Below are 27500 nucleotides of genomic sequence, written 5' to 3'. Positions count from 1 at the left end.
TCCCTTATAGTGCATGTGTTTGGACTGTGGGGGAAACCCACACCAACAATATAGTATATTATATTATATTACGTGTAATTTTAAACTACATTATAAACATTATTAAGATTTCTTAATGCAATATTTATAAATATAAAGTAAATTGTACTAAAAAAGAAGTTAATAAACAACATTTAACCCTGTACAGAGTTTCAGCACTCCAAACAATGTAATCCTCAAACTTTTATGTCAGCTGAATACAGGTCAAATATCACCTTCTGTTCATAGAAATGTGTCAATTTCCGCAAATATAATAATAATAATAATAATAATAATAATATTAATAATAATAATAATGAGATGAGTTTGCATGTTCTCCCCGTGTTGGCGTGGGCTTCCTCCGGTTGCTTCCGTTTCCCCCACAGTCCAAACACATGCGCTATAGGGGAACTGATGAACTAAATTGTTGTGTATGTTTGTGAATAAGTGTGTATGGGTGTTTCCCAGTGATGGGTTGCAGCTCGACGGGCATCCGCTGTGTAAAACATATGCTGAAAAGAAAATGAATGAATGAATAGTTTCTGTGCCTGACGATCGGGTTGTCTTGGTCCTAACCTTCGACCACCACCCATTCCAGCTGAGGTGGCTCGGGCATCTGTTTCAGATGCCTCCTGGACGCCTACCCAGGGAGGTGTTCCAGGCATGTCCCACCAGGAGGAGGCCTCGGGGAAGACCCAGGACACGCTGGAGGGACTATGTCTCTCGGCTGACCTGGGAACGCCTCGGGATCCTCCTGGAGGAGCTGGAGGAAGTCCTGAGACTGCTGCCCCCGTGACCCAGTGTCGGAAAAGCGGATGAATATGAATGAATACATATATATATATATATATATATATATATTCCCCAAGTGCTGTTTAACAGATTTGAATAGTTTTAATGACTAATTTCTTATCTTTGTCATGATGACAGCACATAATATTTCGCTAGTTATTTTGCACGATGCTAGTATTCAGCTTACCGTGACATTTAAAGGCTTATTGTGGGTTATTTGCATTGCACAGTGTTTGCAGCAGCACTGAAGGCAGGTTTAATATGCTCAGTGTTTTTGTATTGGTGTATTTGGGTGTTATTACTCTCCTCATGCAGTGTGTGTGTGTGTGTGTGTGTGCAGGTTCAGCTCCAGCAGCACTATGACCGATGGAGATTACGATTATCTGATCAAACTCCTGGCTCTGGGGGACTCCGGGGTCGGCAAGACCACCTTCCTCTACCGATACACAGATAACAAGTTCAACCCCAAATTCATCACCACTGTGGGCATCGACTTCAGGGAAAAGAGAGTGGTGAGTGTGTGTGAGAGAGTGTATGAGAGTGTGTGGGTGTGCAGGTGATAATGTCGTGTCGGTCCTTCGTCATCTGGTCATGTGAGTGTGTGTGTACGATTAGAGGCTGGATATATTCACACACTGCTGCCCCTTATAAAGGTGATTTCTGCATAATATCCCCCCTTTAATCTGGTGACTCACGGAAAGTGTTGTGCTTTCGCCCACTGAAGTAGTCGGTGCTCATCTGGACTGGAGAGATCGATAATGAGAAAGAGCAGATTAATCATCTTCATCATCATATAAATGCTTCACTTCAGGAGTTTTGGTGACCGTCTTCAGTCTTTCAGAGACTCTTGAAATGTCACAGATGAACACAGAGATGAAAGCATCAGTCCCAGCATGCATTGCGGCTCACAGATCAATAACCGTCCAGCCGTTCTGTGTTTTCTCTCAGATCTGACCATAAAAGTGTTCATATTTCTGGCTGAGGATGAATTATTCATGGTGTGGCTTTAGGCTTGTGATGATGCACATTCATGGTTGTGTTAGTTGATGCATTTACTAACATTACAAACAATAAGCAATACTTTTATTGCCGTATTTGCTCATCTTAGGTAATGTTAATGGAAATTCAGTTGTTCATTGTTTCTTCGCACTTTTAGCAAGCCTGGATTTTAGTAGACTATGACTAATAAATGCTGAAAAATAAAATTATTGATCATTATTAGTTCATTTTATACATTAACTAATGAAACTTTATTGTAAAGTGTCACCTATTATTATTATTATTATTATTATTATTATTATTATTATGTAATAATATATTATTTCTTAATTAAATATAATAATAATTATTATTATAATAAGTATTAATATTATTATTTTATTATTATTACATTATTATTTTTTTATATTTATTTATTAAATATTAATAATAATAAGTATTGTTTCTATTATTATTATTATTATTATTATTTAATAATAGATTCTTAAAAAATAATACTTTAATAAATAATATAATATAATAATAATAATAATTATTATTATTCATTTAATAATATTTTACTTGTTTTTAATTAGTATAATAATATTAATAAATATTATTATTATTTTTATTATTCATTTAATAATATAATTTTTTCTATTTAATTTAACAATAATAATAATTATTATTATTGTTATTATTATTGTTATTATTATTTTTATTATTATTATTGAGTTTATTATTATTATTATTATTATTATTATTATTATTATTGAGTTTATTATTATTATTATTATTATTGAGTTTTTTATTATTATTATTATTATTATTATTATTATTATTATTATTATTATTATTATTATTATTATTGAGTTTATTATTATTATTATTGAGTTTATTATTATTGTTATTATTATTATTATTATTATTATTATTATTATTATTATTATTATTATTATTATTATTATTATTATTATTATTATTATTATTATTATTATTGAGTCCATTGTCTATAGAGACAGAAGGATGCCTATGATTATTATTCATGTAATAATGTATGATTTATTTAATAATAATAATTATTATTATTATTATTATTACATTATATTTTATAATTTTTTTCGTAATATGTATTTATTTATTTAATAATAATAAACCATCGTTATACAATAACTTGCCTAATTACCCTAACCTGCCTAGTTAACCTAATTAACCTAGTTAAGCCTTTAAATGTCACTTTAAGCTGTGTAGAAGTGTCTTAAAGAATATCTAGTCTAATATTATTTACTGTCATCATAACAAAGAGAAAAGAAATCAGTTATTAGAAATGAGATACATGGTTTCTGCTACATTCATTCTGCCATGGTGGGGCGCCACGCCAAAATTCATCCCGCCTTGGCTACATTACAGGGGGGCTAATAATTCTGACATCAACTGTATGTACTAACAATCAATTACTTTATTTCCAATAAATAACTTCAACAAAGACTAATAAATACTGTAATTAAAGGGCTACCTTGCTGTTATTAATAAAGGGCACCTATTATGCAAACATCACTTTTATAAGGGGTTTAAGCACAGTTGTGAATATCTCCAGCCTCTAATGGTTAACATGATTTAATTGTACTTGTTCTATTCACACTTGATATAAACATCTGCAGAAACACTTTGATTGACGTTCTCCCCTTGTACGTGTCATCAGAGGGGGAAAACTCCGCCCACTAGTGCCCATCTCTCCCTCATTAGCATAAACAGCAGCCCTGAGTGAGAAGCAGCCGTGTGTCCATTAGCCATTAGAGTGTTTGAGCTGCTGAAGATAATGTCAGCATAGACTAAGAGGATTATAGATGTGGAGTTTAGATGAAGCACAAATGAACAGCGACAGGAGTCTCCATAGACTGACAGAAGCATGAAGCACACACTCACACCATGCACACCTGAGCAGCACTGACAACACTAGTGCTGTTTTACATCTGTCACTATGCTGACACACAGTCGTTTGTAGCTCCGCCCTCATTTGAATTTAAAGCAACAGTAACCAAAACGCCACAATTAGGATCAAAGCCTGAAAGGGTCGGTTTCAGAGATTTAAAACATTATCTGTGTGCTATTTTGAGCTGAAACTTCACTACACAGTCTAGAGACATCATTATTTAGATCTTGTAAAAATGGGCTTAACCTCCCAGTGTCCACATACATGGACAGCACATTTTAGCTCTTATTTGCATATTTAGCTCTTTAGCGCTTTTATATTTCTGGTATATTATAAGGCTTCTCCTACCCCCAGCATAACAAATATTAAAGGCTTGGACATTGAAATTGTGGACACACATAAATATTTAGGGGTAGTTATTGACAATATGTTGACATTTCAACCTAACACTCAGGCTGTCTATAAAAAAGTCTAACAAAGATTATTCTTTCTGAGAAAACTGAGATGGTTTCAGGTTTGCACCTCTATGATGACATTGCTTTACAAACAATTTATTGAATCTGTTTTATCTCTCTGCATTGTAGCTTGGTACGGTAATCTGTGTGTCAAACAAGAGCAGGTTGAGTAGTCTGGTGAAGGTGGCATGCAAGATCATTGGTTTTAACCAAACTGGTCCAACAGTAATTTACCACACTAGTGTTTTAAAGAGAGCGCAGGGTATCCTATGCACCCCGGATCACCCGTTGTACTCTTTGTTTCAGCTGTTGCCATCAGGACGTCGTTTTAGAGTTCCTATTTGCAGGACAAATAGAGTCAGAAATTCTTTTAAAATGGTGGCCATCAGGTCATTACATGAGTCCAGGGGGAGGGAGATGCACCTTCAATATGATGTATTGGATGTTGTGGGGTAACATTTTATTAATGTGTACATGGAACTCCGCCTGTGTTACGGCACCGCGCTGCAATTTTAGTTTCCCTAAACGGGATAATAAGTCTGAGTCTGTCTTATATTTTGTTACAGACATTACAGTGTCATCCTGCAACTGTTTTGCAGCAATTTTCACCTGTCTAGAATGAGGAAAAGTTTTGTTTTTACTCTCTGATAGTCAAAGCAAGTTAAATAAAAATGTCTGTGTTATATATGCATTCAAGAGTTCACACTTAGCTGATGATTCATCAAAAGCTTGTTTGGCATGCTGTCCCGGGAGAGAGCCCTGAGCTCAAGGGATCCTCGAGCCCGGGGCTTCCTCCCGTTTGCAGAGCGAGAGGGGAGCTTGAGCTCGGTGGATCTCAGAACTCCACCGGCTGCAGTAGCTAAGGGAACACGTGAGGAAAAAAAAAGGGGGCTAGACAAATGCTTGAATGTTATGCATGATGTATATATTTGGATGGTGGGAGGAAACCGGAGAACCCGGGGAAAACCCACACGGACACGGGGAGAATATACGAACTCCTCACAGAAACACCTACCGACCTGGCAGGACCAGGGCTGGCAGTGTTCTTGCTGTGGGGCTAACAGTGCTAACCACTGCGCCTCCGTGCCGCCCAATCTATAGTAAAGGAGGAGAATGGGGAGGAAGGGGGGTTTCTTCCAAACGAAGATAAAGTGGACTGAAGACTGTGGTTATTATTATAGTAGCGTATGGCTCATATGATTGGATGATACTGATTAGCTTAATACGAGACCGGCTGTGATAAATCAGAAGCACGTGATCCTCTCGAAATGAGTTTATAAATAAACCCCACTTAAAAAAAAATCAGGAAAAAGTGTTTTATGTAAATTCGGACCACGAGTCTACATATATGGACATCATTTTTCTCTAAAAGTACATCATATCAAAATATTATACTTAGATTTTTATTCTAATTAGGTTCCAATAAGCCCAAATAGCAAAGAGAAATCAAAAATGCATGTAAAAAAACACTTAAAAGGATAAGTTAAGTTTAAGTTTAACAACTTTATTAATCCCACCAGGGGCAATTAGATTAGGGTAATAGCATTTCATAATACAACGAACACATAAAGAGACAAATCACTTACAAACAGTGTTAAAAAAAAGAAAACAGTTCAGCATGCTTCAGAAATAACTTCATAAATAGTAAAAAAAGAAAAGAAAAAAAATAAGACTGATAATAGGACTTTAAATGATGTGTGTATGATTTTAGTCTCTTCTTTTTCTCTAGGTTTTATACGACTAACAGCCCCAATGGGACGACGGGGAAAACCTTTAAGGTTCACCTGCAGCTGTGGGACACGGCAGGACAGGAGAGGTGTGTGAGATATATTCATATTCAGATTTATTAGGGTGCTTCACTATTGGATTGGCCAGCCCAGTCACCAGACATGAACATTATTGAGAATGTCTGGGGTAAGATGAAGGAGGAGGCGTTGAAGATGAACACAAAGAGTCTTGATGAACTCTGGGAGTCCTGCAAGAAGGCTTTCTTTGCCATTCCAGATGACTTTATTAATCAGTGATTTGAGTCATGTCAGAGATGTATGGATGCAGTCCTCCAAGCTCATGATGGAGTCAGACACAATATTCATTCTGTTTCCACTGCAGCATGAGCACATATTCTATACTGGACATTATTGAAGGTTCAGTGAGCAGACTTTAGTCTAAGCAGAGTCAGACGTTACTGTCCTAATCAAATCAGTCAAAATCAAGACATGATCAGATTTTATTGTGCTCAAATCGCCTCATCTAGAGCAGTTGTTTTTAAACTTTTTCAGCCGAGGGCCCCTTTCTGTAGGGGGAATCCTTTTGGGGACCCCCCCAAAAAATAAAAATGACGCAAAAAACCCCCCCTCAAATTAACAACTTAAAACATTTCAAGAGTTCCCACTTAGATATGCTTGGCGTATAAAGCTGGTTTGGCATGCTGTCCCGGGAGAGAACCCTGAGCTCTGAGATATTTGAGCCCAGGGCTCCCGCCCGGTCGATAAGCATATCAGGAGATCCGAGATCAGGTAGGTCTCGAGAGCTCCCCCTTTAGAGAAGGGAGGAAAAGGAGGAGATGGGGTGGAAGGGGGGATTCTTCCAAACAAAGATAGAAACTGTAGGGAGAAAATGATCCATTTACAGTAAACTAGAATCACTCTGATTGGATTATTACTGATTACAGATGAGTGGCCAGACGTGCTCAATCATATCACGTGCTCCTCTCCAAATTAGTTTATGAAACTTCACTTTAAATTGTATTATTCATGTTCTGGATTAATTTTCGTGAGATGTCAGTCGAGTTGATGGTTTCAGTGCTTCAATCAATTGATCAAATCTTCAAGCGCAGTATTCACTGTGGTCTGCTCTCACTGCACTCCATCAGGCCATATTTTGTGTACGAGTCTCCACGTTTACTCCGGTTTTTATGCCAGTTTTTATGCCTATGCACAGCTAGGCATTTCTGTACTTACCCTTACAGCTGAGAGTCTAAATTTATCTAAAGCTTTAAAGAGTTTTGTCATTCATCAGCCTGTTAATGGTTAACAGTTAACTGTACTGTTGTAACTAGCACCACTACAATGGAGGCTGTAGTGGTTCAGTGTGTTGAAGTTTATTCCTTTTTTTGTGCACATCATACATTTCTCAGCTCGACAACCCTGATTACACTGATAAAAATCATTTCCTAAATGCACTCTAGAATGGGGTAATCAAGTTCAAAGAGCTACAAGTTTTACTTTGCATAATTTTAGCAGCTTTGCTGACTTTAAAATATTTAATATTAATAATAATACTGATCATTACATTTAAATGAGTTACACTAAACAAATGTGGGAAAAAGTGGATTAACATCTTGAAAAAAATGCCTTTATATTCAGAGTATTAAAGTTTGAGCAGATATGTTGAGCTCCATTAAATATAGAGCACTAATAAATTGTAATATTTAATAATTCATTAGCCCCATAATATAACACAAACAGATACATTATAGTGGTTTTACTCAGGGTGTATACAATTGAGTTTTTTTAATCATCTAGTTATTAACCAATGTGAGTAAGAGGTCATCTGCAGAGCTCATCCAGCTGTAACAGGAGTGAAACTCCATCAACTCGCTGATGTGATGACAGCTCCATTCATTGCTATTGCAGCACTTTTTGCTTTACAATTTTAATATGTTTGTTTGCCATGCTGCAAAGAGGACTGTCTGATATTTGTACAATGCAAAGTGTAACAATGCAATGTTGTACCATGTCTTTAAAATGCTATTCGTTTCCTATGAGTGAAGCCTGCGCAGAGAGGCACACACTCCGCAGCGCCCAGCTGATCGGTTACTTAGCAGCGCAACTGCCATATACAGGGAAGAGCTTTCAGCCACCGATAATGTTCTTATTGGTCATGTATTTTAACTGAAATATAGTCAATTAAATAGACCTCAGCATTTATTTAGTTGTTTAAGCGTAAACAAGATAAGCGTAAGTGAAAGTTAAACGCCGTCAGGTGCAGCAGACGAGCGCCAAAAATCACCGGAAGCGCCCGGCGGGTAGCGCTTATTCAATAAAAGTCCCCGTGCATAGCGACGCGGCGCTTCTTTTTTTCTTTAACGGCATTTAAATGACACAAGCATAAAGTTTAATATTTGCTGTACTTTTAAGCTCAAATCACAATAAAGAACATAATAATACATTATCCTACAGAATGACGGAGGACACAAAATTAATTCAGGTGGGCCCATTGATTACCCCTCGTCTAGAATTTCTTTGCGCCCCCCCCAGTTTTAAAACCGCTGATCTAGAGGCCTTTGCCTTTCATATAAGCCACTTCTGATACCAAATGATCAACTAGAAGTCAAGTTATTATTTGTGTTTCTAAAACTTGAATAGGCGACAAGACTTTTGTCAGGTAGCTTACTGCTAATTGTGTGTTCATGTTAGTAAATACAACTAGCATTAACTAATGGAGCATTATTTGATAGTGTTGCTACTACTTTTCCAATTCTTTAGTTCTAGGCAAAGAGTTTTGTTTGTTTTTCAGCCTCACCTGAGCTCATTCTGGTTCTTGTGCATCAACAAGCATGCAGATCATCGTTTATAAGTCTCACTTTAATAATATAAAGTGAAGACATGTCCTTATATGATTGGATTAAACCCAACACAGGCTCGTTGTGGATAACATTCCCCTGTCTGCATTTCTGGAGATCTTGAATTATGTAACCAGAGGTTGCATTTCGTCTTTAAAACAAACGCTAGGAGGCGGTATGGGGCTGTCGACTGCTTCTGTTCCTTTTTGCGTTTACCAGCTGACCAATTACCTCCGTGCAGACGGCTTTTCCACTGTACATTGGCGGACTTGGGACATGGAACATGGAGTTGACAGGGTCGAAGAACAGTTCCAGATCAAATAATTGAATAAACAACAGGCCGAAAACGTGGTGAAATCCCACCGCCGTGACCGATTTTTTTTCTTGATTGCTTTTGAAAACACTATAGGTTTGTTTAGGGAAGGGGGTGGGTCAGTCAGTCAGGCGACACCAAGCTGGCCTGGTCGGCTGAAGTGTATATTGCGCCCTCAGGTGGATTTAAGTGAGAAGAGCACGCTCAAGAGTAACATGAGATCATTAAAATGCATGCACACTGCCCTCTTGTGGATTTGCAAAAACAAAAACTGTGAGCAGACGTACCTCGGGTTACGCATTTTTCTGTCCCCAAAAATGTAGACAGGGGCACACATCCGCAATGAGCCTGGGTTGATTAACCCAGTCTGACTCCTGTGTGTTTATTTTAGATTCTCTTTCCTCATGTTTTCCTGCAGGTTCAGGAGTTTGACCACTGCGTTCTTCAGGGATGCCATGGGTTTTCTGCTGATGTTTGATCTGACCAGCCAGCAGAGCTTTCTCAACGTCAGGAACTGGATGAGTGAGTCAATAAATAATAGCTTTAACCAGCTTTAAGCCACGTCCGAACGTTCACTGATATTTTTATAAATGGAGTTTTCCCTGTTTTTGTTTTTAAAAACTATTTCTGTCCACTAGTGTTGCACCATACTGGGAAAATCTGACAATGCAATATCTAGTGTTTCTGTAATATACAGTTAACGTCCTGTGAATTTATTCTCCTTCAAATATTTCCCAAATGATGTTGAACAGAATTAGGAATTTTCACAGTATTTCCTATAATATTTTTTCTTCTGAAAGTCTTTTTTGTTTTATTTCGGCTAGAATAAAAGCAGTTTTTAATAGTTTTAAAGCCATTTAAGGTCAATATTATTACCCTTAAGCAATATTAGTGTTGGATTGTCTCCTGAATAAACCACTGTTATACAATGACTTGCCTAAATACCCTAACTTTACCCTAATTAACCTAGTTAAGCCTTTAAATGTCACTTAAACCTGAATACTAGTGTCTTGAAGAATATCTAGTCTAATATTATTTACTGTCATCATGGGAAAGATCACTTTCATTTAGTGAAATAGAAACCCCTTGAGTTATTAAAACTATTATGGTTAGAAATGTGTTAAAAAATCTTCTTGTCGGCGCCAGTGGTGTAGTGGTTAGTGCGTTGACACATGCACTCCAGTGCTCACGGCGACCTGAGTTCGATTCCGCCTTGCGGTCCTATGCCGATCCTTCCCCTTTCTGCTTTCCTGTCAATATTCTCTACTGTATGCTTGGTCTGTGTGTGTGTGTGTGTGTGTGTGTATATTTGTGTATGCGTGTGTATGCATGGCTGTGTGCGTGTACATGTATTGTTTATACTTGAGTGTGTGTGTGTGTGTGTGTGTGTGTGTGTGCAGGTCAGCTCCAGGCTAATGCGTATTGTGAGAACCCAGATATTGTGCTGGTGGGAAATAAAGCAGATCTGGCCGACCAGAGAGAAGTTCAGGAGAAACAAGCGAAAGAACTCGCAGACAAATACGGGTGAGTGATTATTTATTTCCTTCAGAATAAATACTGTAGGAAATACTGTGAACATTTCCTGGCTCTGTTAAACAACAAGCATATACACTCACCGGCCACTTTATTAGGTACACCTGTCCAACTGCTCATTAACGCAAATTTCTAATCAGCCAATCACATGGCAGCAGCTCAATGCATTTAGGCATGTAGACATGGTCAAGACGATCTGCTGCAGTTCAAAGCGAGCATCAGAATGGGGAAGAAAGGGGATTTAAGTGACTTTGAACATGGCATGGTTGTTGATTCCAGACGGGCTGCTCTGAGTATTTCAGAAACTGCTGATCTAATGGTGTGGGGGATATTTTCTTGGCACACTTTGGGCTCATTAGTACCAATTAAGCAAGGTGTCAACGCCACAGCCTACCTGAGTATTGTTGCTGACCATGTCCATCCCTTTATGACCACAGTGTCTCCATCTTCTGATGGCTACTTCCAGCAGGATAACACACCATGTCATAAAGCGTGAATCATCTCAGACTGGTTTCTTGAACATGACAATGAGTTCACTGTACTCAAATGGCCTCCACAGTCACCAGAGCTTAATCCAATAGAGCACCTTTGGGATGTGGTGGAACGGGAGATTGGCATCATGGATGTGTGTATTTTTGCCTCCAAATAAAAGTATAAAAAGTGTGTGTGTGTGTGTGTGTGTGTGTGTGTGTGTGTGTGTGTGTGTGTGTGTGTGTGTCTTTTCCGTCAGCATCCCGTACTTCGAGACGAGTGCAGCGACGGGCTCTGAGGTGGACAAGGCTGTGGTGACGCTGCTGGATCTGGTGATGAAGCGGATGGAGCAGTGTGTGGAGAAGCCCAGCGCAGACGCAAACGCCAGCGACGGCAGTAGCAAACTGAGCGCCGCACCTGCCCAACAGAAGAAGTGTGCATGCTGAAGAACACACACATACGGCCTTCTCCACACACACACACACACACACACACACGCACACACACACACACACACACACACACACACACACACACACACACACGAAGATGAAATGATCGCATTTTAATTATTCCTTTTAAATATTTCCAAGGTGATGTTAGACATATTTACACACACACACACACACACACACACACGCACATTACTAACTTGATTCATTACTGATACACACACACAAACACACATGAAGACAAATAAAATCACATTTTTATTATTCTTTTAAAGTATTTCCAAAGTGATGTTGGACGTTTACACACACACACACATGTCTGAGACTCGCTGCATTACTCATACACACACACACACACACACACACACAAAATAATCTAATTATCATCATTCCTTTAGAATATTTCTTTTCAAAGTGATGTCATAAAGTCAAAGTGATTTTCACACACACATCACTGACTCGCTGCTTTACACACACACACACACACACACACCTGCGGCTCGCTGCGTTACTGATACACACACATGAAGACAAATAATCTCATAATTTTAAAGAGATGTTGGAAATATTTACACACACAGACAAACACACACACACACACACACACACACACACACACATACATCTGCGGCTCGCTACATTACTGATACACACACATGAAGACAAAATAATCACATTTTTATTAATCTTTTCAAATTTTCCAAAGTGATGTTGGACACATTTATACACACACACACACACACACACACACACACACACACACACACACACACACACACACACACACACATAACACTAACTTGAGCATTACTGATACACACACACACACCTGCGGCTCGCTGCATTACTGATACACACACATGAAGACAAAATGATCACATTTTTATTATTCTTTTTAAATATTGGACATATTCACACACATACACACACACACACACATTACTTAGTCGTCACATTACTGATACACACACATTTTGACAAAATGAGCCCATGTTTATCATTCTTTTATTGTTGAATGTAATATTTCCGAAGTGATGTTTAATGAACGAGGGAAATTTCAGTTTGGACTTTAATAGTTTTCCTTGTTTGATAAACTCTTGTTTGTTTGTTTGTTTGTTTTTGTTTGGCATGAGAAAAAACAAGTTTAACGTTATTTAAAACCATTTTAAGGTCAATAATATAGAAGTTTTATTTGTTAAACAGTGTCCACACTTCATTTTAGATCACAACTGAGACTTTCAGCTCAATAAACTACTAATTAGCAGCTCGTTATTAGTTAGTAAGCTTAATAGTCGTGTTGGGCTATTGGATAGGATTAGGAATGTAGAATAAGATCATACTGTATAGCTAATGATAATAGTTAATATCTTAGTCAAAGGCGGGTAGTACACTAGTAATTCATAGTGTCAATTTTGACTTAAGCGAAACTGTTCTTCAGTTATTTCCTGATTAAGCCTTTAAATGTCACTTTATTCTGAATACTAGTAAAATAACTCCAATATAATGCTGTCATCATGGCAAAGAGAAAAGAAATCAGATATTAGAGATGAGTTATTAAAACTATTATGATTAGAAATGTGTTGAAGAACTCTGCTCTCTGTTAAACAACACTTGGGAAATATTTAACGATAATTACAAATTTTATCAATTATTTTGACTTCAACTGTACGTGTGTGTGTGCGTGTGTGTGTGTGTGTGTGTGTGTGTGTGAGTGTGTGTGTGTGTGTGTGTGTATGTGTGAGAGAGAGCTGTCATACTGCCTCCAGATGAATGAGTGAAAACACTCAGACGCTACTAACTGCACTGAAGATTGAACGCCTCTTCTGCTCACTAAAGCTGTGTTTATTCATTCATTTTCCTTTACCGTAGTCCCTTATTTATCAGAGTTTGCTACAGCGGAATGAACCACCAACTATTCCAGCATGTTTTACGCAGCGTATGCCCTTTCGTCTGCAACACAGTACTGGGAAACACCCATACACACTCATTCTCACACACACTCATACACTACAGCCAATTTAGTCCATCAATTCCTCTATAGCGCATGTGTTTGGACTGTGGGGGAAACCGGAGCACCCGAAGAAAACCCACACCAACATGGGGAGAACATGCAAACTCCACACAGAAACGCCAAGTGACCCTGCCGGGACTCGAACTAGTGACCTTCTTGCTGTGAGGCAACAGTACTAACCACTGAGCCTCTGTGCCTCGGGCAATATGAGGATTTAAGGAGTTTTTTATTATATTATGATGAGAATATTTGATTATTATTATTATATAAAATATTAAATTCATATTTAGTGATTTTTCTACATTCCCAGATTAATGAAAAGTATCTGCATGTATTTATTTGCAGACTTTCTTATATTATAAATATCACTTTTGGTCTATTTAATGTTGTGTTTAAAGACCCAAAATCTTTGAGAAGAGTATAAACGGAGGTCGCAGCCAGCTCCAAGTGAGTGGGACTGGAGCTCCAAGTGGGCTGTGCAATCCTGGAGTGTTTATTTATTTAATGTCTCGAACATGAGTCCAATGTTGTGCTTTATGAACATCTACACCTACCCGAACCCTAAACCCATCCTCACAGTAAGCTGATGTGTTTTATTAACATCTGCACCACCTAAACCCAACCTCACAGTAAGCTGATGTGTTTTATTAACATCTGCAGCCCCTAAACCCAACCTCACAGTAAGCTGATGTGTTTTATTAACATCTGCACCACCTAAACCCAACCTACTTGTAGTTTAAGTCCCTCCCACTTGGAGGTCACCCAACCTACTTGCGGTGTAACCCCTCCCACTTGGAGGTCTCCGGGCTGCAGCGACACCTACTTGAAATCTTTTAATGCTGCACACATTATTTAAACTGATATCTTCATGTGTGGATGATTTCCAACCAATCATGTCACATTAAAAAGACTGAAAAATCAACTTTAAATAGGAATAAATTACATTTGGGTGGCTTAGTGGTTAGCACTGTGGCCTCACAGCAAGAAGGTCGCTGGTTTGAATCCCGGCTGGGTCAGTTGGCATTTCTGTGTGGAGTTTGCATGTTCTCCCTGTGTTGGCGTGGGTTTCCTCCGGGTGCTCCGGTTTCCCCCACAGTCCAAACACATGTGCTATAGGGGAATTGATGAACTAAATTGGCTGTAGTGTGTGATTTTGTTTGTTTGTTTTGTTTGTTTGTTTGTTTGTTTGTTTTGGTCAAGCACTCATTTAAGATTACAGTGTATTTTTGTTTGATTTTTATCTGTATTTTTAATTAAAAACTAAATGTCAGCAAAACCCAAAAGTATCAAAAATATATTTAATAAATTGCGCATATTTGTGTATTTTTTTAATCAATTGTTGATACTTTTGTGGTTTGTTGCATTTTGTTTTACAATTTCTATCATTTATTTATTGAATTATTTTGCTCTAACACTCATTTGAGGTAAACGTGCTTTGGTTTGGGTTTTTTTTTTTAATAAAAAATATATAAAATATAAATAAAAATCTCCAAAAGTATATAAATGCATTTAAAACAACTTCCTTAGTATACTTGTTTATATATTTTTGTAGCCTTGGTGCATTTTTGTCTGTTGTTTGTTTGTTTGTTTGTTTGTTTTTACACTGTTTTACTATATTTGTCCTACATTTGTAATGAAATAAGCGCAGCACTGGTGAGCAGATCAGTTTTCTCCACACACAGTAAAGCAGTGCAGTGTTTAGCGCAGGTCTGTGTGTGTGTGTGTGTTTGTTTGTGTGTGTGTGTGTGTACAGTGTATATTTCTTCGAGCAGAAACACAAGTGTTTTCTCTCACACTACAGATGTGTGTTTTCTGCAGCAGTGAATGTAGGATGCTGAGACTGATGCATGAGCGGCGCTGCTTCAGCCTTCGTTTGTTTGTTTGTTTGTTTGTTTGTTGTTTGTTTGCTGTGGTTGTCGTGACGCCTGCGTGTGTTGATGAATGTCCTGCATGCGGCCGGCAGTAGCTTTACACGTCTAACACACACTTTACAATCAGTCAGACTGGAGCTCAAACACACACACACACACACACACACACACATTATAAGACAATTGGGGAAGTGCAATTTATTTAGTGCTGCACAATATATTGGACAACTATTGTTATTCAATTTAAAAGAATAAATGTAATATCCCTATCACAGAGAGGTGTGATAAATTACATCTATTCATTCAAATCAAAATTAAATTAGATATTAAATGGTTAATATATTAAATTAAATGTTTTATTATATTTATATAATTTAATTTATATATTTAATTTAATTTACCCATTTTATTTGGTTAATACACAAACACCACAAAACTACACACTAGTTCAGTTAACTAAACAAGAGAGTATAAGACTTTTTTCACTAAATAATGATATAAATAAGATACCTAAATATATATATATATGTGTGTGTGTGTGTGTGTATGTATATGTATGTATGTATATATATGTATATATATATATATATATATATATATATATATATATATATATATATATATATATATATATATATATATATATATATATATATATATATATATATAATATCTTACATACACATATGCATACATACATAAGATAGCAAAATAAATGAAATTACAGAAAATATATATCTTAAGGGTGAATTGGTTTACAACCACGGTTTGGATTTAGGCTTTCCTGTTAAAAAAAATGATGGCAGAAGAAGTATTCTTAGGTTATTAGGTAGGAAGAGGGTTTCTTAGGTTATTAGAGTTGTTTTCTGTCACTGCTTGTTTAGCCTGCATTAATGCGTTCAGTGTGAGCTGCACGATTATTCAGTAAAAGATTGAGATCTCAACACCCACTTACCATAAATTATAGATGATGGTAATTTGCAAATGTTTATTAATCCATCTAATTGCTTCATTCAAATCTGAACACGCAAAAATCAAGAAAGAGGTTCAGTCTTTAGATTACAACGTCAAATAACACAGAAGTACTGGGAGAACAGTTAGATTTGTCACCTCCCCTTTTTTGGCTGATCTGGAAATGGTCAGATCTGTGACTAAAAAACATTATGTGATCCAAACCGTGAAATTTCTGATCCGTTACACAACTAATATATATATTTAAATTACGATATTTTGTTATTTTATGTACACTCTCAGAAATAAAGGTACAGGAGCTGTCACTGGGGCAGTACATTTTTAAAAGGTACATATTTGTGCCTGAAGGGTCCATAATGGTACATCAAAGGTACTTTCTAGGTACATTTGGGCACGAATATGCACCATTGAGGTACCACTGTGGACCCTTTGGGTACAGATATGTATAATTTGTAAAGGTACTGCCCCAGTGACAGCTCCTGTAGCTTTATTTCTGAGAGTGTATGCATGCAATTGTCTATGTATGCTATATTTTAAGTGTCTCTTTAATATATTTCTAAACTTCAAAACTACAATCTGAATCTTTCCCATCTTGAGATCATGAAAATCACCTAAAGCTCATGGCTGATACACTCTCAGAAGTGAAGGCACAATAGCTGACACTGTGGTGGTACATTTTTATACTGAAAAGGTCTACAGTGATACCTTTAAGGTACACTTTTGTCAGTTACATGTACTAAGATGTACCTTGAAGATACAAGTGTGGACCTTTAAGGCACCAAAGTGTATCTTCTGAAAATGTACCACCCCAGTGACAGCTTTTGTACCTTTATTTCTGAGAGTATAAGGAGCGGGTTATTACATTTAGAAGCTCTGCTAAACATCTGTGTGTTTCCAGCATTGGTTGTTTATTCAAATCTGACCAATCAGAGTCGACCGTGCTATCATTATCCCCGCCTCCCCAGTAGATGCTGTTCTGCTATTGGCTGGAGCATCCCAAAAATGAACATAGAGCTGAAAATCAACACTAATGGCGGGGAAATGACAACAGCCAATCAGATTCAACAGCCTTCATAATGCTTTAAGATCAAACATTTGCACATTAATAGAGTTTTTTAGTCTTAATAAGATTTTAGATCAGATCTGTTTGTTTTTGTATGATTATATTTAAATGATTATTTGGTAAAAATTGTATTTCTATAGTTAATTTTATAATGCAAGAAATGATCAGAATATGCATATTTATTTACAGTGTTATTGTGCAACTCTAATTATAATGCGTAAAATGTATTTTGTGTGTGTGTGTGTGTGTGTGCGTGTGTTTGTGTGTGTGTGTGTGTGTGTGTGTGTGTGCAGCTCCTGCTCCATTCTGACTACATTCAGAAGAAGAAAAGCTAATTATTTAATTTTACTTGTATTATTTGCATTTGTGTATATGGATTGTATAATCTGGGAAACTTTTACTGTGTCTAATACACAAACGCATTCATGCTGATCTACCTTTAAACACACTTCATAAACATTAATAATAATTCACTAAACATTAATAATAAAATAAAACAATCTTTTTGCATTGTGACATTAAAAAAATACCTAATGCAGACTAATATCTGAATGCTTTACTCATAGATTTGTTCTTAATATTTCTAAATATTTCTCATTGCTTGAATTCAGTGTTTATTTCTTTGCAGACTTATTTTGGCATTGCAGAAATGAGAATTTGGAGATATTTTAATTTAATAAACATTCTGACTGTAATTCACCTCAAATTTACAGCAACATTTCTGATCGTGAACTTTCTTTTTAATTTTAATATTAAATATATAATATAATATAAATAATAACAAAAATATTTGTATATTTTGTTTTATCTTAATTTTTTGTTATAAATTTCGGGTGAATTTAATGTGACCTGCAGCGGATTAATAAAAATATCTCATATTTTTAAATGATTTTGACAGATTTTATAAAGTCACATTTTAAAGCATCATTATAATCTACATGACCCACACCCATTCGTTTTTACACTATTTAAATGTCTTTAAATATTTTATATTTTAATTTAATATTACTTTTCCACATTGCAGTTATAAAAAAATTGTAGAACTATTACATTCTTGTTTAAGTCCCTTTTAAACAAAATATTGTGTCCTTTTTTTGATCTTGAGTGAAATATAAAAACTAAAATTCACCTTAAAGGTGCTGTGTGTAAGATTGACACCCAGTGGTTGAACTAGGTATTGCACTCCTGGATCAAAACACATTTTCACTCAGCTCCTCCTCTGACGAGTCCATTCAAGCGCAGGTTGCCAGATTGAGATGGGTGTGCCTGACTATCAGGCTGATTTGAACCGTGTTCTAAATAAAAGCAACAGCACAGGACAGAAGGAATATTTTCCAAGTTAAAAGGAGTTTTTAACAGCTGAAATTAATATTTTAGAAACGGTTTGTATTTCTCACAGCTGAACAACAGGATAAATGATCAGCTCAGGTACAGCTCATGTGCTTTATTCAGTGTTAAATGCTAATAATGTGAGTCTGAAGCCATTTTACATCACATTTATTGCCATACTACTGAAAGCAGCAGCAGATAGTTCAGCTCAGATCTGGACAATAAAATAAACCATCTGAAATTGAACTTCAGAACTAAGAACTAAAGAGATTTAATGTGTATTTATTAGATTATAAACCTTACCATTGTGCTGGAGTGCAGTGAGTGCACTATTCTGTGCTTCTGAATGCCTGTGTTTACATTACTGTCGTGTTTCGTCTGGTGCAAACAGCCAATTGCTCATCACTGTGCATCTCGTCACATAGCGTGTTGTTCAGACACGGGATTACAATGTAACCTGCTCACCTAATGTTTACATTCGTAATATTTATAATATTTGCTAATTAATAACCTCCTCATGTGGAACTCTGAATCTGCGTCTCATTTCAGAGTCTGCTACTGTCCACCAGAGGTCACATTTCAGTCACGGACACACACTTTAAAAGACTTCCTGACTAAATGAATGAAATAAGCTGTTTTCCACCATCTGGCAACCCGGAGTATTGAAATATAATTGGCTAAACTGGCATTGGCCAGGTTAAATCAAGTTCCGGGACGTAACACACATGTTCAAAGCAGAATATCTGACTTCAGCATTGTTTTTCAGATAAACAAGAATGTTCACTGAGCATGTTTCTGAATATCTGCAAACATATTATGCTGTTTTTGTGATGCAGAAAAGTTAAAAACTTACATACAGCACCTTTAAATATTCCAAACATAAAACTTTCATTATCATTTATTTGCAATAAATAAATACACACACACACACACACACACACACACATATATTTGTTACAATGCAAAACGTATTGGCTCTAAATAAATGCACAACAAGTTTTATTTTACTGTAGTGTGTTCATGACACTGTGTTTAATTTAGATTTAATCCTGTTTTTAATTTATTTCTGCTAATTAATTAATATTTTAACACTTTAATAGTTTTATTTCTGACCTCTGGTGCCAAAAATCATCAGTGCCATAATCACAGCAGTGTATGATGGAGAAAGCTGTGTGTGTGTGTGCTGTTTGTGTGTGTATGTGTGTCACTGATGCCTTTAATAGTGACAATCCTGTGGACCAATGCTTCTCCTTTGCGTGAGTGTGTGAGAATACGTGAGTGTGTGTTGTGCTGGTCTTCTGCTTGGCTTCCGCTGGTTTTAGTACCTCATGTGGTTCAGGAATGCTTTCTGAAGTGATGTTCGTTCTCTGCAAGTTTACACTGAAGGATTTTTCTCTCTCCTCGTGCCTGTAAAGATTTACCGACCAATCACACGCTGCCGAGTCCATCCGTCCGCTGAACACACACACATCAGCTGGAATGCAGGATTAAACACACACTTATACAGTATAACCCTTCAGTTTCCTTAAGAGCGTTTATTTTTTGTTATGCGTGTAACATGTTACTAAAGAATAAAGAAGAAAAATGCTTGATTTTAACGGCGTATGTTTCAACTGTGTGTGTGTGTGTGTGTGTGTGTGTGTCACCCTACAACAACAAAATGAAATGTGTTTACAACAAAAATAATGTGGGAAATATACATTTTTGCCTGTTTGTATATATTTGAAACTGCTTCTTTAAGACTTTAAAAATGTACTTACTACACTCACCGGCCACTTTATTAGGTACACCTTACTAGTACCAGGTTGGACCTTTTTTTGCCTTCAGAACTGTCTTAATCCTTCATGGCAGAGATTCAACAAGCTGTGTTTGTTGAATCTCTGCCATGAAGGATTAAGACAGTTCTGAAGGCAAAAAAGGGTCCAACCTGGTACTAGTAAGGTGTACCTAATAAAGTGGCCGGTTGTTGAAGGCTCTGTGTTTCAGAGATTTTGCTCCATATTGACATGATAGCATCACGCAGTTGCTGCAGATTTGTCAGCTGCACATCCATGATGACAATCTCCCATTCCACCACATCCCAAAGGTGCTCTATTGGATTGAGCTCTGGTGACTGTGGAGGCCATTTGAGTACAGTGAACTCATTGTCATGTTCAAGAAACCAGTCTGAGATGATTCACGCTTTATGACATGGTGTGTTATCCTGCTGGAAGTAGCCATCAGAAGATGGAGACACTGTGGTCATAAAGGGATGGACATGGTCAGAACAATACTCAGGTAGGCTGTGGCGTTGACACGATGCTCAGTTAGTTCTAATGGACCCAAAGTGTGCCAAGAAAATCTCCCCCACACCATTACACCACCACCACCAGCCTGAACCGCTGATACAAGGCAGGATGGATCCATGCTTTCATGTTGTTGATGCTAAATTCTGAGCCGAGCATCCGAATGTGGCAGCAGAAATGGAGACTCATCAGACCAGGCAACGTTTCTCCAATCTTCTAAAGGCCTATTTCACAAAATGGCGATCGAAACCGGAAGTAGGGAGAACTTTATTCTGGTAGAAGCAAAGTGCAATGGTGGAGACGAGTAATCAATCTTGCAGCGTACCTTTTTGTACTCATTCGAAAAAGAAACAGCCGTAATTGTCGATTCATAGTTTTCCCAGCGATTAAACTATTAAGATGTGTTGAATTTGGGCTATTCGGAGAGATGATGGGAGTTTACTGTGAGGAAAGGCAGCACTTTTGTGTATGCTATGCACTTCACGGAGGATGAAGTTCGCGTCCATCCACAGTGCGGCCGTAAATTTCTTACTCCACAGGCTGTGCCTTCCAGGTTTCCATGTTTTAAATTCACCCGTTATGCCAGCTTATCTTAATATAATACTGTCACGATCACCAGCTATCATAACTCCCAGATCACTGGATCTTACACACAAACACACATGGACTACAATTCCGCCATTAATGGACTACATATTCAGTCATGCCACACTCATACTCACACCTGCTCCAAGTCTCTACTGATTACACTCGCACCACCTGAGGATTGTCAAGGACTGATTACAAACACCATTTAAGCAGCACACACACTCATTTACACGGCTGAGTCTTGTTTTCTGTAAAGTGACATTACAATGTGTTTCTCCTAGTCTAGTTTTCCCGTGTTTTGACCTTATTGTCCTGTCTGCCGCCTGCCTTTTGACCTCTCGCCTGATACATTTGACTACGATTCTGGACTGCCTTTATATCTGTTTGCACCTGTGTTGACCTTCGCTTGCCTGACTTTGATTAAACCTGCAAGTGGATCCCAAATTCAGTTGTCTGTGTCACTCCCTGTGTTACAAATACATACCTTGATAATCAATTTCTCAAAAAAGAATGAGAAAAAAACGAGTTCACACTCCATTATGACAATGAATGAATGAGAGGTGCGACTGGACCTTTCCCTACTTCCGGTCTCGATCGCCATTTTGTGAAATAGGCCTGTTGTCCAGTTTTGGTGAGCCTGTGTGAATTGTAGCCTCAGTTTCCTGTTCTTAGCTGACTGGAGCGGCACCTGGTGTGGTCTTCTGCTGCTGTAGCCCATCCGCCTCAAGGTTGGACGTGTTGTGTGTTCAGAGATGCTCTTCTGCAGACCTCGGTTGTAACGAGTGCTTATTTGAGTTACTGTTGCCTTTCTATCAGCTGGAACCAGTCTGGCCATTCTCCTCTGACCTCTGGCATTAACAAGGCATTTGTGCCCACAGAACTGCCGCTCACTGGATATTTCCTCTTCCTCAGACCATTCTCTGTAGACCCTAGAGATGGTTGTGCGTGAAAATCCCAGTAGATCAGCAGTTTCTGAAATACTCAGACCAGCCCGTCTGGCAGCAACAACCATGCCACGTTTAAAGTCACTTAAATCCCATTTCTTCCCCATTCTGATGCTCGCTTTGAACTGCAGCAGATCGTCTTGACCATGTCTACATGCCTAAATGCATTGAGCTGCTGCCATGTGATTGGCTGATTAGACATTTGCGTTAATGAGCAGTTGGACAGGTGTACCTAATAAAGTGGCCGGTGAGTGTATAGAAATATTTATTATCTTTCTATATTTTTTAATATATGATTTCTTTATAAAACACTGAAAGGTTGTGCATGTGTATTATGTTTAAAAATGTGTAACTAGATAAATGAATAATGTGGTAGAAATGTGCTCTATTTCTGTTTTGTTGTGTGGATATTCCCATCAAATAGAAAATGAACACATAACACAGTGCAGTGCATGAATCAGAATGCTGAAATACAATAACTCATTGTACAGTATTTTAAAGGGAGTGTTGAGTTTAGAAAGTCGATGTTGACACAGAATGATTTTGAATAGTGTAAATTTCCCTTAAAACCTTCTGCTTCTCATCAACAAGTGCTATTATATTGGAAACTGATATTTAAACATAATTTTAGCGCACATAACGCATCTATTTGCAATAACAGGTGTATTTCGGTGAATAGGAAATCTTTGTTTATTGATGAATGGTGGAAGAATGGCATGTGGTCAATAACACATGTCATAGATAATACATGGAGTCATGAGGCTTTCTGTAGAAAATACCAAATATGTTGTTCCCCCAAAAGATATGATAACATTATTAAGAGTATACCACTGCAAATGGTTAACCTAGTGAAGGAACAAATAAAATATTCAACCATAAATCCAAAAATAATTGATCTTAAGATAGAAAATGTTAGCTTTACAGATAGAAAATGCTCAAACTAAGTTTCGAGAGATTGTCTAACACTGTGTTGTTTTCCAGGACCTGTTAAGAGAGCTTATATTTTGTCTCATTATGATAAGAAAAATATGTATGATATTAGAACAAGATTTCTTTCATATCCTGTTAATCCGAGATGTAAACAAATGCACTTTAAAATCGCATTTATCCTGCAAAAGAAATCATTCATTCATTAATTAATTCATTCATTCATTCATTTTCTTTTTGGCTTAGTCCCTTTGTTAATCCGGGGTCGCCACAGCGGAATGAACCGCCAACTTATCCAGCACGTTTTACGCAGCAGATGCCCTTCCAGCCGCAACCCATCTCGGGGAAACATCCACACACACACTCACACTCATATACTATGGACAATTTAGCTCACCCAATTCACCTGCGCATGTCTTTGGACTGTGGGGGACACCAGAGCACCCAGAGGAAACCCACGCAAACGCAGGGAGAACATGCAAACTCCACACAGAAACGCCAACTGACCCAGCTCGAACCAGTGACCTTCTTGCTGTGAGGCAACAGCACTGCCTACTGCGCCACTGTGTCGTCCTGCAAAATAATTTCTAATGTTAAAATTCAATATTGGAGACTCAAATGTCTGCCAGTTTTGTCATTTAGATATTGAAACAACTGAACACTTGTTTTTGCCAGTGTAATGAGGTACAATTTTGGGACGAAGTATTAGTTTTGACACAACAGAAAATATATATACAGGAAATTATTAAGTTTGACCTAATACTAAAGGATAAAAAGATATGTTATATAATGAATAATTTAATGTTATTATTATAATTCTATATTCATAAATGTAATTTTTTATAATTCCCAAAGACTAATGATGCTTAATGAAGAATTTGTGATATAGTTGAAGACATTACGAGAGATGAAAAGCCAAAAAGCAAGATATTTATATTCATCATTAGAGGATTTGGCTTCATATTTTGAGAACTTTAACTCCCATGCTACTTAATTTTCTTTAGCATGTATATATATATATATATATATATATATATATATATATATATATATATATATATATATATATATATATATATATATATATATATATATATATATATTTATATATATATATATATTTATATATATATATATATATATATATTTATTCTATTGTAAACGAGGGTGGAAAGATTTGTGAATGTATGCAATTTGATTGTTGTATCAGTCTTTTGTGTAATAGGGTATATGCCGAAGCATGCTAATAGGACTTTGAATTTGCCAGTAACCTGGGTTAAGCGCTTCCGGTCAACTGTATGCCAATGCAAAAATCAGCGTATTTAAGGTCTGTTTTCTTTAAAAATCAGCGATTTCCACTGGCTGAGTGATATCTGATATAAAGTGGGTCTCAGATTGTACAAGAAGCACTGCATTAAATAACATTTTCCCCTGCCATGTCTTTATAATACGAGCATTTATTTTACATCAGTATATTCAATGGAGCTTCTGCGCTAGCCTGCCGATTCTGACGGTCGCGTGCGAGTAAACAGCTTTTTGTCTCGTTTTATGCTTGAACAATTAAATGAATGTCAAAGTTTATTTAACTGAATGTATTTTTAATTATATTTAATTACATTACAACATTTATGCTGTAAAAGGAACCGTATAAAATGGAAAAAACTCACAATAACAGGACACCGAAAGTTTATCAGTATGGGAAAAACACTAGCTCTGCATATACCCTATTCTAAAAAGTATTAATGCCTTTCTGTCACTGTTCAAGCATTGTTAGGATATAAATAAATAAATAATAAATAAAAGGGTTGTTGCTGACGCGCGCCCTCTGGCGGTGGATCAGCTGACGTCATCACACGAGTCTTTCACGTGATACCAGCAGTCACATGACGAGCAGCAGGCAAAAACAGGAAGAAGCGCTTTCTAGCAGTCAAGTAAGACCCTGTTTAATCCTTAATGTTTGTTTCCATTGTGTGTGTTTTGCATTTGCGTGTATCTGTAGGTAAATGTAGCCACATGTAAAGCGGAAGTAAACAGCACGTGTCATGCATGGAGTCGTGTTTGTCTCAGAGCATCCAGATGAGTGAGAAACACACCGGGAGACCCTCATTATTGACCATTCAATCCTGATATTTAAACGCGTCACTGAAGCAGTGTTTTACACGAGGCGTTTTCATCACTGTATGCACTGTGTGCAGAATTAATCTAGCGTCTCTAATATGCGCTTATTAATTATGAATCTCCAGCTTAAACTAAGAGAATGCAAAGTAATAGTTCGTGCATGCAAAACATCGCGTTTATATACATGACCTGTGTTTGTGCATATATTATAATACTGTTTAAATGCTTTTAAATGTAAGTACGTACGTAAATATCCGCACGCAAACGTTTATAAACACTTTCAAGCATGATGTTAAAAGTATTGAGGTAAAGCTGGGTTTATTTTCACACATTCAGACTTTCACCGTAATATAAGTTCATTAAAGTATTATAAATAGTCAAGTCATAATATCAGTCAATGACTATTAAAGTACAACATTGCTGACAGTCAATTAAATAGTGCTAATGTTGTTTCGAAGTCTTCTCACATGCGATTTTAGACACAATATGTAATGTATCATGGTAAACAACATAGATATCGTGTCACAAGTTGTATATAATAATAGTACATCATTATAATGAATCTCTGTTAGACTTTTAAATTCTGCTATAGTGTTTTAGTGAACATCAAAGTCCAAATGTGTGAATATAAAACCAACTTTACCTCACTAATATGTTGCTTAATATACAATAATAACACTGTCTATTAGCATAAAAATACTTCAAGTATTTATTACATAATATGAATAAATAACAGGGGTGTAAAGTAACTAATTAAACATACTTAAATTACTGTAATTGAGTAGTTTTTTTTCTCAGATATTGTAATTTACTGAGTAGTTTTAAAGATGTGTACTTTTACTCTCACTTGAGTACATTTTTACTGCAGTATTGGTACTTTTACTCCACTACTTTCCTTCAACCTGCAGTCACCACTTTATTATTTCCTGTCTTTAAGGATTAGAAAAATCAGTAATGTGATTTCTGTCCAATCAAATTACACATATAAGGTAAATCGCATCATAACGAACTACCTCAAGACATTTATAATTATAGCAAACTGTTTGGAAGCATTAAAAGTGTCCAAGAAGATGTACAAAATTGTCACACGCATTGACCCAGAGAGTGTTTAGATGCATGTCAATTATGAGAAGATGACGAATGTTTCCTGTATGATGACCCAAATGGCTTTAAACACCCAGCAGGCACAAGGCGTCAACATGACGTCAGATTGACGTTGTATCCAAACGTCATGTGGACGTTGCATTTTGTTTGGAAATAAAATCGGGTTGACGTCAGAACTCTGAACGTCAATCTCCAACCTAAAACCAACCAAATATCAACGTCTAAGATGTCACAGCTTGAAGTTGACATCTATCAGACGTTGGATTTTGGTTGCTGTACCTGATGAATAAATGTCAGTATTTGACGTCAATATGATGTTGGTTTAATATGCTGGCTCGATGTTGGATTTTGGTCACTTTCTAACAACCTAAAACCAACCAAATATCAACGTCTAAGATGTCACAGCTTGAAGTTGACGTCTATCAGATGTTGGATTTTGGTTGCCGTACCTGATGAATAAATATCAGTATTAGACGTCAGTATGACGTTGGTTTAATATGCTGGCTCGATGTTGGATTTTGGTCACTTTCTAACAACCTAAAACCAACCAAATATCAACGTCTAAGATGTCACAGCTTGAAGTTGACGTCTATCAGACGTTGGATTTTGGTTGCCGTATCTGATGAATAAATGTCAGTATTTGACGTCAATATGATGTTGGTTTAATATGTTGGCTCGATGTTGGATTTTGGTCACTTTCTAACAACCTAAAACCAACCAAATATCAACGTCTAAGATGTCACAGCTTGAAGTTGACGTCTATCAGACGTTGGATTTTG

At 36.9% G+C, this 27500-nt stretch overlaps 2 protein-coding genes across 3 annotated transcripts in view; both read left to right on the top strand.

Annotated features, from left to right (window-relative positions):
* rab27b (RAB27B, member RAS oncogene family) overlaps nucleotides 1–13571 on the top strand; it is a 97736-nt gene extending 84165 nt beyond the window's left edge. For both annotated transcript variants that reach the window (XM_056446709.1, XM_056446707.1), the window contains exons 2-6: nucleotides 1151–1324; nucleotides 5909–5992; nucleotides 9472–9575; nucleotides 10454–10577; nucleotides 11317–13571. In XM_056446709.1, the coding sequence (XP_056302684.1) occupies nucleotides 1151–1324; nucleotides 5909–5992; nucleotides 9472–9575; nucleotides 10454–10577; nucleotides 11317–11503 (673 nt within the window). In that variant the 3' untranslated portion in view covers nucleotides 11504–13571. The remainder of the gene's footprint in view (nucleotides 1–1150; nucleotides 1325–5908; nucleotides 5993–9471; nucleotides 9576–10453; nucleotides 10578–11316) is intronic.
* Nucleotides 13572–25379: 11808 nt separating this feature from the next.
* The window catches only part of wdr91 (WD repeat domain 91), a 34510-nt gene continuing 32389 nt past the window's right edge, over nucleotides 25380–27500 (top strand). Inside the window, exon 1 of the mRNA XM_056446725.1 lies at nucleotides 25380–25430. Within this exon, the coding sequence (XP_056302700.1) occupies nucleotide 25430 (1 nt within the window). The 5' untranslated portion in view covers nucleotides 25380–25429. The remainder of the gene's footprint in view (nucleotides 25431–27500) is intronic.

This window comes from Danio aesculapii, chromosome 21, assembly GCF_903798145.1.
Source record: "Danio aesculapii chromosome 21, fDanAes4.1, whole genome shotgun sequence".
NCBI lineage: Eukaryota > Metazoa > Chordata > Actinopteri > Cypriniformes > Danionidae > Danio > Danio aesculapii.
The sequence above is the reverse complement of the archived record's forward strand: the minus strand, read 5'-3'. Positions and strand labels throughout refer to the sequence as shown.